This window comes from Phyllostomus discolor, chromosome 13 (assembly GCF_004126475.2).
Source record: "Phyllostomus discolor isolate MPI-MPIP mPhyDis1 chromosome 13, mPhyDis1.pri.v3, whole genome shotgun sequence".
Classification (NCBI taxonomy): domain Eukaryota; kingdom Metazoa; phylum Chordata; class Mammalia; order Chiroptera; family Phyllostomidae; genus Phyllostomus; species Phyllostomus discolor.
In genome coordinates this window covers 6,429,492-6,446,200 of record NC_040915.2, presented here as the reverse complement: position 1 = coordinate 6,446,200, position 16,709 = coordinate 6,429,492, and the positions used below count along the sequence as shown (strand labels likewise).

Genomic DNA, 16,709 nt, shown 5'->3' with positions numbered 1-16,709 from the left:
TTCATTTCTGTATCCAGAGGGCCTAGCTCAGTGCCTGGCACACGTGAGCCTGCAGTAAACATTTGTGAATGGGGACGTGCCCGTGAGGCTAGCACGTGCTGGGGAGCCTCCCTGTGGGAAGAGTGGCGTCTGCCGGGCGTGCCTGCTCCCAGACTGCAGTTGCTATGGCTCCGTGCAGACTGGCAGGGGCAGTTTTTATTCCCCGTCTGGCCGACTAGCTGCTGTGCACTTTGTCGTGGGTGTGGGTCTCCTGGAACATCGTGTGTCAGTTTCTCTTTCTGTCATTGTCTCTCCTCCAATGTCAGTCTCCTTGTGGGCAGGACTGCGTGTTACATCTGGGTCCCCAGCACCTGGCTGTGTCCTGGCACATGCGGAAGGAAAGGCAGAAACAGACAAGTGATCTGTGAAACAAGAAGGGGTGGGCCAGAGTCTCAGGGGCACAGACTGTTAGAACCAGTGGTGACTGACCCCTGTGCAGTCCAGCCTTCCCATGTGGCTGGTGGCTGCCAGGAGCCAAGAGGGCAGTCTCTCCCAGGGGCCCATAGCCTCCTAGAGCTGGGGCCAGAATTGAGCCTACATCCCTGGTTTACCCCCCGCTGATCCTGACTCTCCTTAGCCTCTGTCTGCTAGGTGAGGATTTTGGCGTGTTTGAGTGTGTGTATACAAGTGCACATGCATGTGTGTCTCCTCCCCCACTGTGCACCCAGTGACTGTCACTGAATACCTTGCAGACGCTGCCTTCTGCGACCATGAAACTCCGGGTGTCCATGTTGCTGGTGGCCTGGTTTGGTGTCCTGGGCTGTGTGCAGGCTGAATTCTTCACCTCTATTGGTATGTGCCCACGGGGCTGTCCCCTACAGAGCAGTCTTTGGCTCAAGTGCCCTGATGTCCCTGCCTGAGGCCTGTTCTCATTCAGGGAGTGGTGGCCTCACCCACTGGTTCTGACCAGTTCTAGGGGGAGTGGGACTTGCAGAGTTGCCCTTCCCCCTCCGAGGCCCTGGTTATGTGGCTGTCTCGGGAGCCAGCTGTCTCAGCCGGCCCCCGTCCCTGGGAAGTGCAGGCTGCTGCTGGGCTGCCTGGCCTTCCTGACTCCCTTTCTCCCAGACGGGGGAGTGGTTCTGAGCAGAGAGCATTCTGCTTCTCTCTTCCTGAAGCTGGGGGTCGGGACCGTGTGAGCACCTAGTCCGCTTTAACTCCAGGTCCCCATGTGCTGAGAGCGCCGACAGGCCTGTGGCCCAGGGGACTGGCCTCTGTGCTGGTGTTCTGTGCCCCGAGGAAGGGAGCGGGACATCTCTCATCCACTTCTCTTGGGCCTTTTCTCCCGTCTCATGTAGGGCACATGACGGACCTGATTTATGCAGAGAAGGACCTGGTGCAGTCTCTGAAGGAGTACATCCTTGTGGAGGAAGCCAAGCTCTCCAAGATTAAGAGGTGCCCAGTGTCCTAAGTCCCCAAGCCCACCCTGAGTCAGCCCTTCTGCCCCCCGGGAACCCATCCAGGGCACCCATAAGAGGAAGCCATTGAGAGAGCACTGTGCCGCTGGCCAGGAGTTACCCCATGGCCATCCCCAGAGTGGCTCCATGTGGGCTGATGACCCACTGCCTTTTCCTTTCTGTTTAAGAGCCTTTTTGTATTTGGTGGGCTCCCCTGCTCTTGTCCAGATTAAGGGGCTGTAAGGATTCATGGGGCCTTAGTGTATTCATTCTTTGTTGCCTCTTGGTGAAGAGCATCCTAAGTCCCACCAGGGAAGTTACCGCAGGTCAAGGGCCTTGTGGGTGGGTTTCTCAGTCTCCCTTTTCCTCTGGCTTCACAGCTGGGCCGACAAAATGGAAGCTTTGACCAGCAGATCCGCTGCTGACCCCGAGGGCTACCTGTCCCACCCTGTGAATGCCTACAAACTGGTGAAGCGGCTGAACACAGAGTGGCCTGAGCTGGAGGGTCTTGTCCTGCAGGACTCGGCCGCAGGTGAGGGACGGCGAGCAGGTGCTTGGGAGAGCCTGGGTGCGTGTGGCTGAGCCTGTCCTGGGTCTGGGTCCAGGAGGGCTCGTGCATGTGTGAGCAGGGACCCTCTCGTCTCTCGTCCTCTCCCTTCTCAGTGGGGACTGACCGGTGACTGGCTTTGTGGTGTAATACGTGTGAGCAATCAGTTCTTGCCTTTTCCTTGTGTTTTCACTTCCCTTTTTTGGTAGTGATTTTTGTAATCATACTTTAATAATACATTTTTATAGAAAAGTTGGAAAATACAAAAACATTCACATAAGGAAATGACAGTTCTTAATCCAATCACCTAGTGATAATAAGTACTACTCAAATTCCAGGTTTTTTAGACATACATATACATTTTAAAAAAATGGAACCATACGTATTTACCAGGGGCGCCGACCCACTTGCTCTGAGGGGCCGAGTGAACCGGGGGGGCTTGGTGGTGGGGCCCACAGAGCTGCGACGCAGGGGCCTCATCTGAATTCATTCCCACTCATGTCTTTTTTATTTTTAATTTTTCCCATTCATGTCTTTTAGATATAAAATAAATCTACTGGCAGATTTGTGGCATAAGAATATACTGTTTTCCTACATTTTGCAGCTTCCCTGTACGCCCATTAAGTGCTCTTCTCAAACACCATTTTAATGACTGCACAGTCATCTGTCATACAGATGTCGTGTAAACTTGGTCAAGCCAGTGGACGTGGCCTTGTTTCCAAATCATCAGCAATCTTGCACACACGTCTTCTCTGGTTATTTCCTTAGGATACATTCCTAGGAGTGGTATTTGCAGGTCAGTGCAGGGACTTTTTTAAAGCTCTAACTGTGCTTGGCGCTTTCACTCTGATAGAACTTTCTAGGCTCTAGCATTTTCCTCTCAGCAGGAGATGGTGGGGTGGGCCTTCCTGCCTCTGAGCCCTGAGCCCAGCCTCCAGGACTCCCTGCCTCATGTCCCCGAGTTGGGAGTGCTGTTTAACTTCAGACTAGCTGTTTCTCTGGCCGAGGCATTTCAGCCCTTGTGGCCAGACTGGGCTGGGCTTGGACAGGGTAGCCTCTGGGGAGGGGCTGCTGAGCTCAGCCGAGCTGGAGCTGTGCCCAGTGAGCTCACCGCCTGCAGAAGCTGAGGCTGCCTTTCCCAGGCCCCGGCCTCTCAGCCTGGGCCCGCAGCTCAGAACTGCACGTCTGGCCTGTGCTGTGGGAGAACAGGCCCGCTCAGGGGGCCTTCCGCTCTCCACTCTTGTTGTCCACACCCCTCTCCGCCATCAACATCTCTTCTTTGGGGAAAAAATTACCTGGAGGAGACAGGATAGGCCCACAGAGCGATAGGTTCTTTTCACCTCTAATTTTCAGAGTTCTCACCCGGAAATGAGGGGACATGCTGATACTGTGGCTTTTTCTGGGGTATGTTTTCTTTTTCCTGGATTGTAAACTCTTTAGGGTCTCTGGTCATACAGTCAGGAGGAAGACAGCATTGCAGCGTCTTGGCCCCCGGGTCCCCAGGCGTGGCTAAGAGTGGGTGTGTGAGCTGGAGTCATGAGGGTAGGTGCTATGGGTGCTGCCGCTCTGGGGAGGAGGCTGGGAAGGAACAGCTCCAGAGCTGATCCCAGATCCCAGCTCATGGGCAGAATTGCAGCCTCTGAATCAGCATGGGTCAGGGAGGGGGCCTGGCCCCCTCCTGGGGCCCTGAGACTGCAAGAGGTGCACATCTTGCTTTACAGCGAGGGCTTAGAGTCCCAGAACAGCTTTCTTGGGGTTCTCTAAGGTCAGGGGTTCTCCCACCCTCTAGGCTGTGGTCTTGAACAGCACAGCTGGTGAGTTCCTACCCTGAGGTCATAGCAGGTTTCAGTGGTGGGGGTTACCTAGAGAGCAGAGCAAGGCCCAGTGCGGTCTCTCAGGGGACTGTGCTGGGCCAGTGCCACCCCACCTGGCCACGTGGAGTCCTGGCCCCTAATCAAGGGGGTGCAGACAGGGCCAGATGCCTCTAGCACTGTCATCATCACTGTTCTGGATGATAAGGGCCAGTGGTCAGTGGTGAGTGGCCAGCTGGGCTCCTTGAGTTAACTACCTCTGTCCCTTGGGCTCCTCGGCCTGAGATGTGGGCTGGAAGTCTGTGTTTACCTGGTCAACCCAGTGATCCTGGGTCAGGGTTTTCCATGTGAGTCATTTTCCACTGAGTGGTCAGCAAGTCCTCTCTGTGCCCCTCAAAATTACCCTCTGTGTCCTTTGTCCCTTTTATCTCTGCTGGTCCAGCTGATGCTTTGGAGCCAAGACTCCCACATGCTAACCAATGCACGGGGCCATTTCTGTCCCGTTCCCAGTGAGCAGCACCGGCAGCTGGTACACTGAGGGGTAAGAAGGGAGAGGTCTCCATGGAGGAGCCATTGGGACAGCTTCCTGGTGGCAGGGAACCTGCACTAGCCGGAGACCCTACAGTGAGGACCTCTTTGGTCTCAGGTGGCATTCCTCCCCTGGGTCAAGGGTAACCTCTTGCTCTCACTCTGTCATTTGGAAGGTTTTATTGCCAACCTCTCAGTTCAGCGACAGTTCTTCCCTACTGACGAGGACGAAATGGGAGCCGCCAAGGCCCTGATGAGGCTTCAGGACACATACAAGCTGGATTCAGACACGATTTCCAAAGGGGAACTTCCAGGTAACTCACCACTCCTGTCTTTGCCTGTTCAGCCTGTGAGTCTGCTGCAGGGTCTGGGCAGGGCTGGAGCCACTGCCCACCCGTGGTCTCTGCCCCCAGGTGCCCCATCACCTCTGGCAGTGAGCCTCTCTGGGGTTTCCAATTGGTGGCGGTCCCCCTTCCCATGACGGCCATCTCCCCAGAGCCTTGTCCCTGCAGCCTCCCTCCCTGTATGAGCCAAGTTCTTCTAGTCTGCGTCTCAGGGAAAGCCGAGGCTGCTGCTCAGGACCCCCTTGGCTTTGCCCCCAGCACACCACTCAGACCCCCTTCCCTCCCCTCCCCTTTGGTTCCTTCCTGTCCAGGGCTGATCTCTTGATTCACAGTCGTGTCCTCTTTGCCCTCAGTTGCAGTCCCTGCCCCATTCCTTCTGCGAGGACCTCTCTGAGCTCTACCCCTGAGCTTATAGGCGGGCTCTGTTCTCGCTCATCTTACAAACTCGCCCTCAGGGTCAAAGGCCCTTTTGAGAGTCTGCTGCTCATAGAGCTCTTCCTTCCCCTGGTGAGGCTGCCGAACAGTCTTCCTCCACTTCCTTGATTCCCAGGCCCTCCCAAATGCACAAAGCCTGCCCCTCCCCACTGACTCCCATCCGCCAAGCCTGCCGCCGGAAGGTCACCAGGGGCCAGGCAGCTGCTAAAACCAAGGGCAGGTTCAGACATAATGTTCTTTAACTTTCTGCAGCGTTTGGCACACTGATAGCCCCTTTCTTCCTGCTATTCTCCCTCCTTTGAATTCTGGGACACTGATCTTGGCTGTTTCTTTTTTGGCATCTGTGGTTATATTCTCTCAATTTAAATCTCTCCCTTTCTCTCTCTCATTTTTTTTCCCCCACAGGCCCCTTTCCCACTGACTGACTGCTCCAGTGTGTCTGTAAGAAGATATCTGGGGCTTGGGGAGGGCTGTTAGAGGCTAAAAAACCCAGGAATTCAGTTAGACCCCGTTAAACCTTGGGTACCCCCTCCCCCAGGGAGACCCTGGAGGAGGTACAAGCAAAGGAATCATGGTGTGTGGGGGAAGGAGGCTCTCTGTCGTTGGCCGGTTAGGCCTAGAGCCCTGGTACTGAGGAGTCTGTGAACCAGCACCATAGGCGTGGACTTCTCCTTATTCCTGGCTTGGTCAGGTCTTTGACCAGCCAGGCCATGAGGCCAGAGGGAGAAGGCGGCCCGGGGCACCTGTAAGATCCGCTTGCCCTATAGCTGTGAGGTGATTGGTAGAAGAGCCACCAGTGTGGAGCCACGCCCAGGCACTGGTCTTTTACTGTAGTTAGCAGTCCTGTGTGCGTCCTGGAGGACCCAGAGATACAAGGGAGTTACTTCCTAGGATTCCACCCCTACCTCATGGTTTCCCTGCACACCTTCCCCAGGTGAGCCCAGCCCTTTCCATCACTCGAGGTATCACCTGTACGTGGATGACATCAGATCTGAGTTCCCTGTTAAGGCTTGTCCCCTGAGCCTCCAGCCAGTGCAGACAAAGACCCGTGGGACAGCACTGCTTGGATGTTCCACTGGGGTCCTCAGAATTCACATGTCCCAGACTGAAATCTTTGTCCCTTTCTGAGCTCTCTTCCCATGTCCTTCACCCCTTATCTCAGGAAAAAGCACCTGCATTCATTGGCTGCCTATGCCAGAATCCTAAGGCTTGGAGATTCCACCTCCCTAATGTCTTCTGTGCTTGGAGGCCCTGATCTGAGATGGCGTAGCTCAGAGCACAGGAGGCCCTGACTGCAGCTCCGTGATTACTCCTTTCTCAGTGGGGTCATTGAAATACCGTTGTGACTTGTGTACCTCCAGCTCAGCCCTAAAAATCATGTACCACGTGGTCTTTTCTTAAATCCTCACCTGAGGATATGTTTATTGATTTGAGAGAGAGAGGGAGAGGGATAGGGGGAGGAAGAGAGAGAGGAAAAAGAAAGAAAGAAAGAAACATTGATTGGTTGCCTCCTGTGTGTGCCCTGACCGGAATGGAACCCACAACCTTTTGGTATACAGGATGACGCTACTGAGCCACCCTAGCAGGGCCCGCTATGTGGTCTGAGGCACTCATCTCTTTTTGTGAGTTCCAGATCACAGCACTTAACTTTCAGGGCTTCACCTAAACTCCTTTTACGAGCAGCCTTTGAGGTCCTGTGTGACCTCATCTCACTGGCCTCTTTGCCCATTGGTTGGATAAGGCTTCCTCACCACTCAGCTCCTTTGCTCACCCTGTGCCCTCTGCAGGATTCCCTTACCCATGCCAGCAGGCCTCCTGTCTGATTGCCCCCCAGCCCTCAGCCAGCTCAGCTGGCCCTCTCCAGGGGGTAGATATTTGAGTTGGCTTCTGGGGAGGATGCTGAGTATCTGGGAGCCATTCTTGGCATTCTTGAATCTTTGAGACATGTTGACAATAGCTATGGATTATTAGCATCCTGGGGACCATAGGAGATATCTTTGTACATCATCTCCTTGAATTCTTGCCATTGGTAAAAGAAACAGGAGCAGGAGCCATGAGACAGACACCAAAATTGATGGTATCATCTCTATTTAGAGATAAGGGGACTAAGACTCACAGAGGCTAAGTAACTTGTCCATAGTCACACTGCTGGTGGTACCATAGTGCAAACTGCCCTGACCCAGATCCAGAGCTCCAGCTTGCTTGACTGTGTCACACTGCCTCTGGCAGCATGGCTCCTGGGCCCCCAGAGCCAGAGGAGGTCTGTGGGGGCCCATGAAGTGTGGTCAGGGGCTCAAGGAACCCCATAATCTCTGTCTGCCTGCTACCTCCTCTTGTCCTTAGCTCTCTATTCCACGTTGTTCCTGAGCCACCAGGGCAAGCAGACTCCAGTCTGTGAAGCTGCCCGCCCATTGCAGCAAGGGTTCTGTTCCATGCAGAGCCCCATCTTGGACATTGGGCAGGAAGAGCCCCCTCAGAGGCAGCTCCTCCATGTCAGCCAGGCCAAGTTACTGGCAGCAGGGCCATGGGGAGGTGCCCTTGTTTTTCAGGACAGGGGTCACAGCTCCTTCTTGCTCTCCATGGGACCTGCTTCCAGGGTTCTCCGAGGGACACACTCACAGCCCCTCCCACTTTGCCACCACCTTAAACCCCGCATCTCCCCATAGCTGACACACTGCATCTTCTTGACTTGAAGGTCTCTTCATGGGCACTTTCCAGGGCTCAGCCTGCAGCAGATGATGCTCAGCAAGGTCCCTGCCACCTAATGGCCAAAGCCGGCACTGCAGCCTTGGCTCTTGGTCTCCCTTGGTGTCCGTCTCATGGCTCCTGCTCCTCCTGTTTCTTTTACCCCTGAGGTCCTCTCATCGTTATTATTCTTCCTCTGTCCTTTCCATACAGGTGCCCTCTGGGGCTCTGGTCTCAGCCACCTTGTCTGCTCTTTCCTCAGACTTCTCCTGGAAGCACTTACCCTCATCCATGCTTTAGATGCCAGCTGAGTTCTGTTTTTTATATTCAACTAATTTTTTTACCCTCCAGCCTCACACATCCAGCTGCCCACAGACATCTGCTGCATGGCTCACAGGACCTTAATATTATCCTGAAATATGGTAGGCTTCCTGGGCTGCTCTGTATGAAAGTCCCCTTCTCACTCAGGAGAGGGGCATCTGAGGCTCAGAGGTCGGCTGTGAGCCCCAGCCACGGTAGGGCCAGCCTGGCTGTGCTCACAGTACCGATGGCCCTTTGAGGTGTGTGGTCTGAAGTCCTGGTCAGGCTCTGGTGGGAAGATGCCCCCTGCCAGTGGCCCAGGCCTCCTTGATATGGGGGTCTCTCTCCCCAGTGCAGAGGTCCCTTGGAGCCTGACTGTTTGCCTTGCCTGCTGCAGGAACCAAGTACCAGGCAGTGATGAGTGCAGATGACTGCTTTGGTATGGGTCGCTCCGCCTACAATGATGGGGACTATTACCACACGGTGCTGTGGATGGAGCAGGTGCTGAAGCAGGTCGATGCTGGGGAAGAGGCCGTCAGCACCAAGGCCCAGGTGCTGGACTACCTGAGCTATGCTGTCTTCCAGTTGGGCGACCTGCACCGCGCCCTGGAGCTCACCCGCCGCCTGCTGTCTCTTGGTAAGGAGGTTCTAGGGGAAGGTCAGATGGGGATCGGCGGCTGGCAGGAGAACTGGCCACTCTGCTGGCCACCACCTGGCCATTCTCCTGGGACTGAGCCAGCCTGATCTGTCCCCTGGCCAGTGACGAATGTCTTACTGCTTTCAGACCCAGTCCAGCTGCCAGCTAGCTCTTTAACCAACTCAGATCTGGCCTGTCACTAATGGGCACACTGAGGCCTGTGACCCTTGTGGCTGTTGTCTAGGAGTTGGTGCTGCAGCACACCTGCTCTTCAGCAGGACAGAGACTCCCCTGCAGCCAGCTCAGAGCAAGCTGTGCGGCAGGGTTGCCACGGTGACAGTAACCGGACCCTTGGGCACAGGCCTGCTGTCTACCTGGTGTGCTTGCCCTGGCTCTGGTGGTTAATGTGTTTCATGCTGTGAGACTAATGGGGTCAAAAGCACTGTGTTTTTAAAACCATCTGTTCCTCCTTTTAATAATAGATGGAACATCATAGTCTGGAAATGCTTTTCATGAGTCTGATGTCCACTAGTATATGTGTGTCCAGCAAGACGGATGTGGGAAGAGAGATTTATAGATTCCGTCATGTCAGTAAGCACCTTGGACAGGGAGTCAGGAAACCTTTGGAAGGGGCACAGTAATTCTGGCCCCTTTGTGTTGTGAAGCCCCCTTGGTGGGGCTGGGGCAGTGCCACGTTGCTGTTCTTCATTGTCACTATTTCAGCCTGCCTTCTAGCTGGGGCCAGCTTGTGATGGGGTCACCAGGGATGGGTGTACCCTAGGGGACAAATGTAATTGGCACACACCCACGTCGGGGGGCAGGAGGCAGGACTCTGGACCTGTGTTCTTGGGACCTCCAGGGAAGCCTGAGAGGACAGCCCCCTCAGTGACCAGCTAAGTATCCCTCCCCAGCTTTCCTTGCCCCCTGTGTGCCTTCATTGCCTTTTTCTCATCGATGACCAGAATGGGAGAACGTCTGTTGTCTTTTTCGCTCTGACTCTTGAACCTGCTTAGGTGCCGTGGAAGGCAGCTGCTGCGTGCAAGTGCATTGCTGGGAGGGAAAACCGCTTATAGAATAATTTCTCTAAATGACCTAACAGATGTTTGTGGTTTCCTCCTCCTCCTTGTTCTTTGCTTTTTCTAGACCCGAGCCATGAACGAGCGGGAGGGAATCTGCGATACTTTGAACAGTTGTTGGAGGAAGAAAGAGAAAAAATACTATCAAACCAGACCAGAGCCGAGCAGGCGACCCAGGACAGTGTCTACGAGAGGCCTGTGGACTACCTGCCCGAGAGGGACGTCTACGAGAGCCTCTGTCGTGGGGAGGGTGTCAAACTGGTGAGACCCGTGGGCGGGTCTGGAGCTCAGGCTGTGGACCGGTGCTCCGACTCTGGACAGGCAGATTGGGGAGGATGTTCCACTGTAGGCTACTTTTCAGCATCTTCTCTAGTTCATTGTAGTGTCTGCACAGGCAGATGTGTGGGCGTTCTTTGAGGTATAGGACAGGAGACTTTCTCCCCTCATGTCTCAGGTAGCTTTCCAATTCTCTAAGTTACGCTTGAGTCCCCTCCTTACCCCAGCACGCCCAGCTTCTGCCCAAGTCACTCTCGGGAAGAAAACCCTGGGTGTGGCCATTCCTCAGTCCCCACGGGAGGTTGTGGGTTCTATAGGACAGTCTGGTGTCAGGTATCATTGGCCTTTGAGAGCCCTGGGGTCCCAGGGCTCCCACAAGGAGGCTCAGGTGTGAGGCAGTCTGCCTCCAGCCTCTGGGCCAACTGCTTGGCTCTCACTGGCTCCTCCTCCCGGAACGCCCCTCAACCCAGCCCTTTAAACCTACTCACATCTCTGTGAGAAAGGTCAGGGGTTACCCTCTGCCACAGAACCCAGTGGTACTCTGGGGAAAGTGAAACATTGCCTGATGTGTGGGGTGTGATTTTATGCCAGACAAGCTGAGAGGCTTTTGATTTCTTCTGGGGGCGGGGGCGGGGGGAGCAGCTCGTACAGGGTATGAGTCCAGTATCTGCAGCCAGCCAGCCTGGGGCGGCGGTTTGGGGCCCGCTCAGCTCGGGGCCTGTTGCTCTGTGCTCTGCAGACACCCCAGAGGCAGAAGAGGCTTTTCTGTAGGTATCACCACGGCAACGGGACACCCCAGCTGCTCATCGCCCCCTTCAAGGAGGAGGACGAGTGGGACAGCCCACACATCGTCAGGTACTATGACGTCATGTCTGACGAGGAGATCCAGAGGATCAAGGAGCTCGCAAAACCCAAAGTAGGTGTCTCTGCAGGTCTCTCTTGGGTCACTCATCCCTGGAACTGGGGGGCAGTTTGTCCTTCCCCAGCTGGCCTTGGTCGGTGTCTAGTGTGAGTCCGCTAGGGGGTGGGGTACTGAGGAGCTGCAGACTCAGTTTGACCTTGTGGGCCAGTGGGGAAGAGATCTGAGGAGCTGATGGGGACAGCCATGGCACACTGGGGCCAGGGCAGTCCCACAGGGCTGCGTGTCACCTCCCTGTGGGGGCCGGGGTGTGAGGGCGAGTTTTTAGGAGGTGTGCCGTAGGGTGCCACCTGGCTGGGTCCTGGGGAGCTCCTGATCGGGCCTGCAAAGGGGGAGAAAGAACATGTTTACCACGTTGAGTCTCCTCCTCCACCTTGGGCGTCATCATGGATTCATATCTCTTAACATTGTCTGCAGGAGGCCCTGCGCATGCCTCGTGGCATCTACTCCTGGGCAGGTGTTTTGTTCCTGTAGCTTCACTTTGTTTATCCATCACTGTACTTTTCCCAGTTATGTTACTGTATGCTAAACTGTTGATTGTAAAAGTATGTTTCCTAGTAAAGCTAATATTCATAGAGTTCTTGAGTGCAGCAGGCCCTGTTCTAAGTGCTTAACACATATTAATGACATTAAGCAGGCTGTGTCGTCCCATTCATCCTCCCCACAAGGGGGCGGAGACTTGTGCCCATCACGGCTTGTCACTGAACTTATTCCTCTTTTGATTTTAGCCAATTCTCTTGGGTTGTTCAGATAGTAGTTTCACCTGAAAATAAGAAAAAATTGTCTTCTTCTTAATAGTTATAGCTCCCTTGTTTTTAGTGTCCTATTGAACTGCCCCAAACTTCTGGATCACTGATACAAGAGGCACCCGTGTCTTGTTCCTGAATTAGCTGAAAATTCCTCTGGTATTTCACTGCTGCATATGCAGTTGGCTGTTGGTCTATTGCATATCTGTCATCATGTTATAAAGTTATTCTTCTACTTCTAGTACATAAAAGATTCAAAAGAGTTGATGTCTTTCAAAGAGAACTGCTTGCTGCCATCTCCCCTCCCCTCTCTGTCACTGGTGATTGGCAGGGAGGATTCTGTCCCTCATAGAACTGTAGCAGCCAGGAGGCCCCGTGCTCACAGAGAGACCTAAGCTAGGTTCCTGCCCTGGCCCCCAGGTCTCATCTTGGAACAACCTTGGTTTGAGGTGCCGGAGTCAGTTGTGTCACTGATGTGGCCAAGGGAAGGTTTAGCTAGTGTGCGTGGAGAATGGGGACCAGGATCTACTGCTTTGCACCCCCTGGATCAGCTCCACAGCCTCCAGGAAAGAACACCACATTCCTGGTTGCCCGGTGAGAGAGGCGTTATGTGTCAGAATCTCCTGAGAAATTCCTCACAAGTCCCTTAGACCCAGGCAGTGAGGCATTTCTCTGTGTGTGTGCGTGTGTGTGTTGGGAAGGGGTGGGGGTGGTGCACTTGTGTACGTGTGTGGCATGGGCAGTGGGAGTGATGCTGGGAAAACTTGTGTTTGAACAGAAGCCATGCGAAGAGCCAAGCATGCTGACCTCTCCTTTTCCAGAGTCTCTGAGGGACAGATGCTATGCCGACTTTGAAGTGGGGCCGACAAGCTTAACTCGGCCTGTGGGGAGTGCTCGGCAGCTGCCTTTGAGTCCCCAGCCTGTTTTCAGAATAGCTGTCTGTCCCCGGGAGCAGAGCACAGCTGCCCAGAGCCTCCTGTGGGTGTCCGGCCAGCAGAGAGGCCCTGGTGCTCTGATGGGGTCTCGCGGTGGCTATGGCTGCCATCAGGGAGGAGCCCTCTGTCCAGAGTGCGCTGGCTGTCCCACCAGAACATGACAGAGCAGCATGGTGTCCGAGCTGGTCTCACCTCCTGACGAGCCTCTGGCCCACCTTCTCCTCGCCATCCCTCTGCCAGCCCCACCTGGGCTACCGTCATCCCTTGCGCTGACTTCTGCCTCGACCTCCTCATTGGCCCCTTGCTCCCACTCTGGCCCACCCTATTCAACTTTCCACGAGGACCCTTCTTACTTTCAGGTTGTGAGTGTCCCTGCCCTGCATATAGCCTTCCCTTTTTTTCCTTGGCTGCAAGTTCACATCCAAATCCATGCTGTGCGGCAGTCACCCAGCTGGTTCTCGGCCCTCCTCACTTGACTGAGTTGTTCAAGGGTAGGTGTCACACCTTGGTCACCCAGCGCAGTGACAGGCATGTAGGAGGCACTTGTTAAGTGCTCACTGAAGTTCAGGACAGGTGCTGTGGAGGAGGGGGTGTCCTGGTCTGTGGTCCCAGCCATCTGAGTTCATTAGGACGGTCCACAGCTGAAGCACTAGGGCAGGTCCAGGCAGCAGGTCCCCCCCAGGAGTACGTCACTGCACCTGCCCGTGAAGCTTGGGGGAGATGAGGTGGGCAAGGGGCGTGCGTGTGTGACGAGGTGGGTGAGGTGGCTGGCTTCCTGGCAGCAGTTCATTTGGTTCCACTTGTAGAACTTCCTTTCCTGACTCTGTTGTCTGACCTTGGAGACTTTGCCTAGGGACGAGGATGCTGCACCCCCTGTCTTTGCTCCTATGCAGCGGGAGCCCAGTGCCAGCTGGGGCGGCAGGGGAGCCTTTGGACATGTGTCTTGGCAGAGGGGGCCCCTGAGGCTGGGAAGGGCTGTGGACTTGACCAGGTTGAAAGGAACGTGCACAGCTGAGACTCGGGGATGGGGGCACTGTCCAAAGTGGGGGGCAGCCAAGCGTAGGCTGTGCTGGCGGAGAGGGTGGTGGTGCGTGGGCCTGGTGAGGAAGGCAGCTGTTTGGGCAGATGGGTGGATGGACAAGCAGACTCCGTAGGCACAATCCTGCAGATGGCATGGACCTGGGTGAATGCAGGGGCATGCAGAGATTGAGCAGGTCAGTGGCCAGGGCCTGACCGTGGAGCGGGAATGGGGAAGCCTCAGACGACTGCGCTGGCCTGGCTTCCGGATCACAGGGTCGTGGCTGGAGCCACTGCCTGCAAAGCTTCTTCCTGCGCTGGCCTGACTGGCAAATCTGGTTCCAGTCTCTCCAGGAAGACACTCAAAGCAAAGGAAGATAAGTCTGCCCTCTCTTTCTGCCTTCCAGCTCGCACGAGCCACTGTTCGTGATCCCAAGACAGGCGTCCTCACTGTGGCCAGCTACAGGGTTTCCAAAAGGTCAGCAAAGGCGACAGTGGCGGGGCAACTGCTCAAGCCCAGCTCCAAGGCCTCCGAGTCCCCACCCAGGGAGTCCCAGGGGAGGGCGGCTTGGCCTGTCTTACCCGCTGGCACCTCCCCCGCTTACAGCAGTCCCCATGCTGCCTGTTAATGCCAGCCCTGACTCTGGGGAGAGGGTGCAGGACCTCACCTCAGCCTATCTTTCCTCCCTCTCTTTCTCTCCCTCTTCCTTTTGCTTAGCTCCTGGCTGGAGGAGGGCGATGATCCTGTGGTGGCGCGAGTGAACCGCCGGATGCAGCACATCACAGGGCTAACAGTCAAGACCGCAGAATTGCTGCAGGTATGGCTGGTCCCTGGGACCCTGGGTTAGGAGCAGGTGTTTCTGTCTAGAAGGTCCCCCATGGTGCCCAGGGACAGGCTTAGGGAGGCTTGTCCAATGAACGAAATGACTGTATAATGCTGTGACTATGAAGTGACCTCACTTTGGGAATCCAGAATTAAGCATACCCGCTGGCACTCAACAGTTAACAGTGAGCAACTATCGATTACCTTCTGTGTGCCAAGTATTATACTGGGAGCCGGGCATGGCAGGCCCATTGGTATCTTCTTCTACAAACCTAACACGCAGAAATCCTGAGCTGTTCCGGGGACACGTCTGTGAGAGCTGTAAACATCTTCAGAGGGCAGGTGCTGAGTCCTGTAAAGTGTTCATGGGGGGACAGTGTTCCAGGGGTGTGTTGTTAGAAGTGAGAGCCTGGGCCGATTGGCTGGTAAAGGCAGAGTGCTCCTCCCAGAGCGTCCGTGTGGGCCCTTGGCTTCATGTGTTTCAAAGGTGATTATGAAGACATGTGGCCGCACTGCTGACAGGTTTGGGGTGAAGCTCCTGATGATGATCCTCAGCCTGTTGAGTTCAAGTCAGCACTGGCCTCCTGCTGAACATTGGAGCCTCTGGTTCTGTTGTAAAGCGATGGCCTGAGACACTGTTGGAGAAGCTTCCCTGGTGTTTTTGTAGAGTCTCCTGGATCTGTCCGGCTAGGGTTTCTACATGTTTGAGGATCTCACCCTTCACCTTGAGTCTTGGCCTTTGGATCTGATTAACCGCAGCTCTCATTAGAACATTGCACTGAAGGCCACTTGGGAAAGAGTTTCTGAACTTGTGCCTGGACACACCCAAGCAAATTGGCATGCTTGCACTCGCTCTCTCTCTCTCTCTCTCTCGCTTTCTGTTCCCCCTCCCCACTCCCTCTCCCCCACTTTAGTCTATAGCTGTGTCAGCAATCAGAAAACCAAATTTGAAGGTCATCTTTATGGATTTGTGCGAAGTCAACCACAGGTTTTAAAAAACATGCTGATTACCTTACAAACAGTCTTGTGAAAACTTTCTGTAATCTTCTCAGTGCAGTTCAACTTAGTTCTCAACTGATTTTTAAGTTCTGCAGACAGGCTCATAGATAGAGGAATTCGCCACATTTCCCACTTCCTTCTTATGTGTGAAAACACCACCCTTTCAAGAGAAATAAGGGTTCTCGATGAGCGAGGCGCATCCCGGTCATCTTTGTTGTGATCCCCATCACCCAGAGCAGAGTTTTTGTGGCTGTTAAGGTACCCGCCACTGCTTCTTGCGCATCAGAGTTGGTGTTAGGACTCTGGTGGTCCTCACCAAGTAGCTGTACTCTTTTGCTGGACAGGCTGATCCCATCCCCGGGACTGAGGTTGCTGAGAAGAGGGGACAGCACCCGTGCCCCTGTTGCCCTCCTGGCTGGCCTCCCAGCTGTACCTTCTGTGCTCTGTCTCACACACAACCCCAGAAGGCTGCATCTTTGCGCCTGGACTGGCTTCGCCTGGCCTAGCCTCTCATCATGTTGTTGCTCAGCGGACGATGGGGCCGGGTGCCATCTGTGGTCAAGGTTCTTCCAGACAGTGCAGACTGCCGGGAGGGGCCAAGACACCGGTTTGTTTGCTTTACCTCCATGTGCTGTCTCGGCATTTCCACTGCTGGCCAGCAGTGTTGAGGCTTTGGTCCCATGTTTTCTGGGGGACAGGGACGTGGGCTTTGGCACCCGCCTCTAAGTGCCCATTCCACATGGGGGCTTGCAGCATGATGAACGCACGCCTGGGGCCTGTAGGGGCGCTGCAGGCTTCTGGGCGGGACCTGGTTCTTCTGCCGCCAGTTCACGCTCCTTCAGCTGTAGTTGACTGGTTTGCTCTAGGTCATTTAGAAGAAAAGGGGGCAGTTGAGGTTTTCTTGTGATTTGGGTAAGGGCCAGATAGAGGCTACACTGCTAGAATCCTCTAAGATGGAAGACATTTCTGACTCGGTGCCTTAGTCTCACCAAAAAAGTGATTTCTAACTATTTTTGGCCTTCACTCATATCTCAGCATCATAAAAACCCTGCTCTCTCCAGTGACTACTCTTCTACTTTTGCAACAACAAATCCAAAGGTTCAAGTGAATGCCTCCTCCCGGGAATTGGTTTGGATGTGCAGTTGCTTGTGATTAAAGGTGTGAGCCTGGGGACTGGAGCTCACCCAGATGGTGAGTC

At 54.7% G+C, this 16,709-nt stretch overlaps 1 protein-coding gene across 4 annotated transcripts in view; it reads left to right on the top strand.

The window, feature by feature from the left end:
• P4HA2 (prolyl 4-hydroxylase subunit alpha 2) overlaps window positions 1-16,709 on the top strand; it is a 31,523-nt gene that overhangs the window by 7,795 nt on the left and 7,019 nt on the right. For all 4 annotated transcript variants that reach the window (XM_036014849.1, XM_028528609.2, XM_036014850.1 and 1 more), the window contains 9 exons: window positions 732-831; window positions 1,335-1,431; window positions 1,814-1,965; window positions 4,496-4,633; window positions 8,481-8,720; window positions 9,864-10,057; window positions 10,812-10,988; window positions 14,097-14,167; window positions 14,408-14,507. In XM_036014849.1, the coding sequence (XP_035870742.1) occupies window positions 750-831; window positions 1,335-1,431; window positions 1,814-1,965; window positions 4,496-4,633; window positions 8,481-8,720; window positions 9,864-10,057; window positions 10,812-10,988; window positions 14,097-14,167; window positions 14,408-14,507 (1,251 nt within the window). In that variant the 5' untranslated portion in view covers window positions 732-749. The remainder of the gene's footprint in view (window positions 1-731; window positions 832-1,334; window positions 1,432-1,813; window positions 1,966-4,495; window positions 4,634-8,480; window positions 8,721-9,863; window positions 10,058-10,811; window positions 10,989-14,096; window positions 14,168-14,407; window positions 14,508-16,709) is intronic.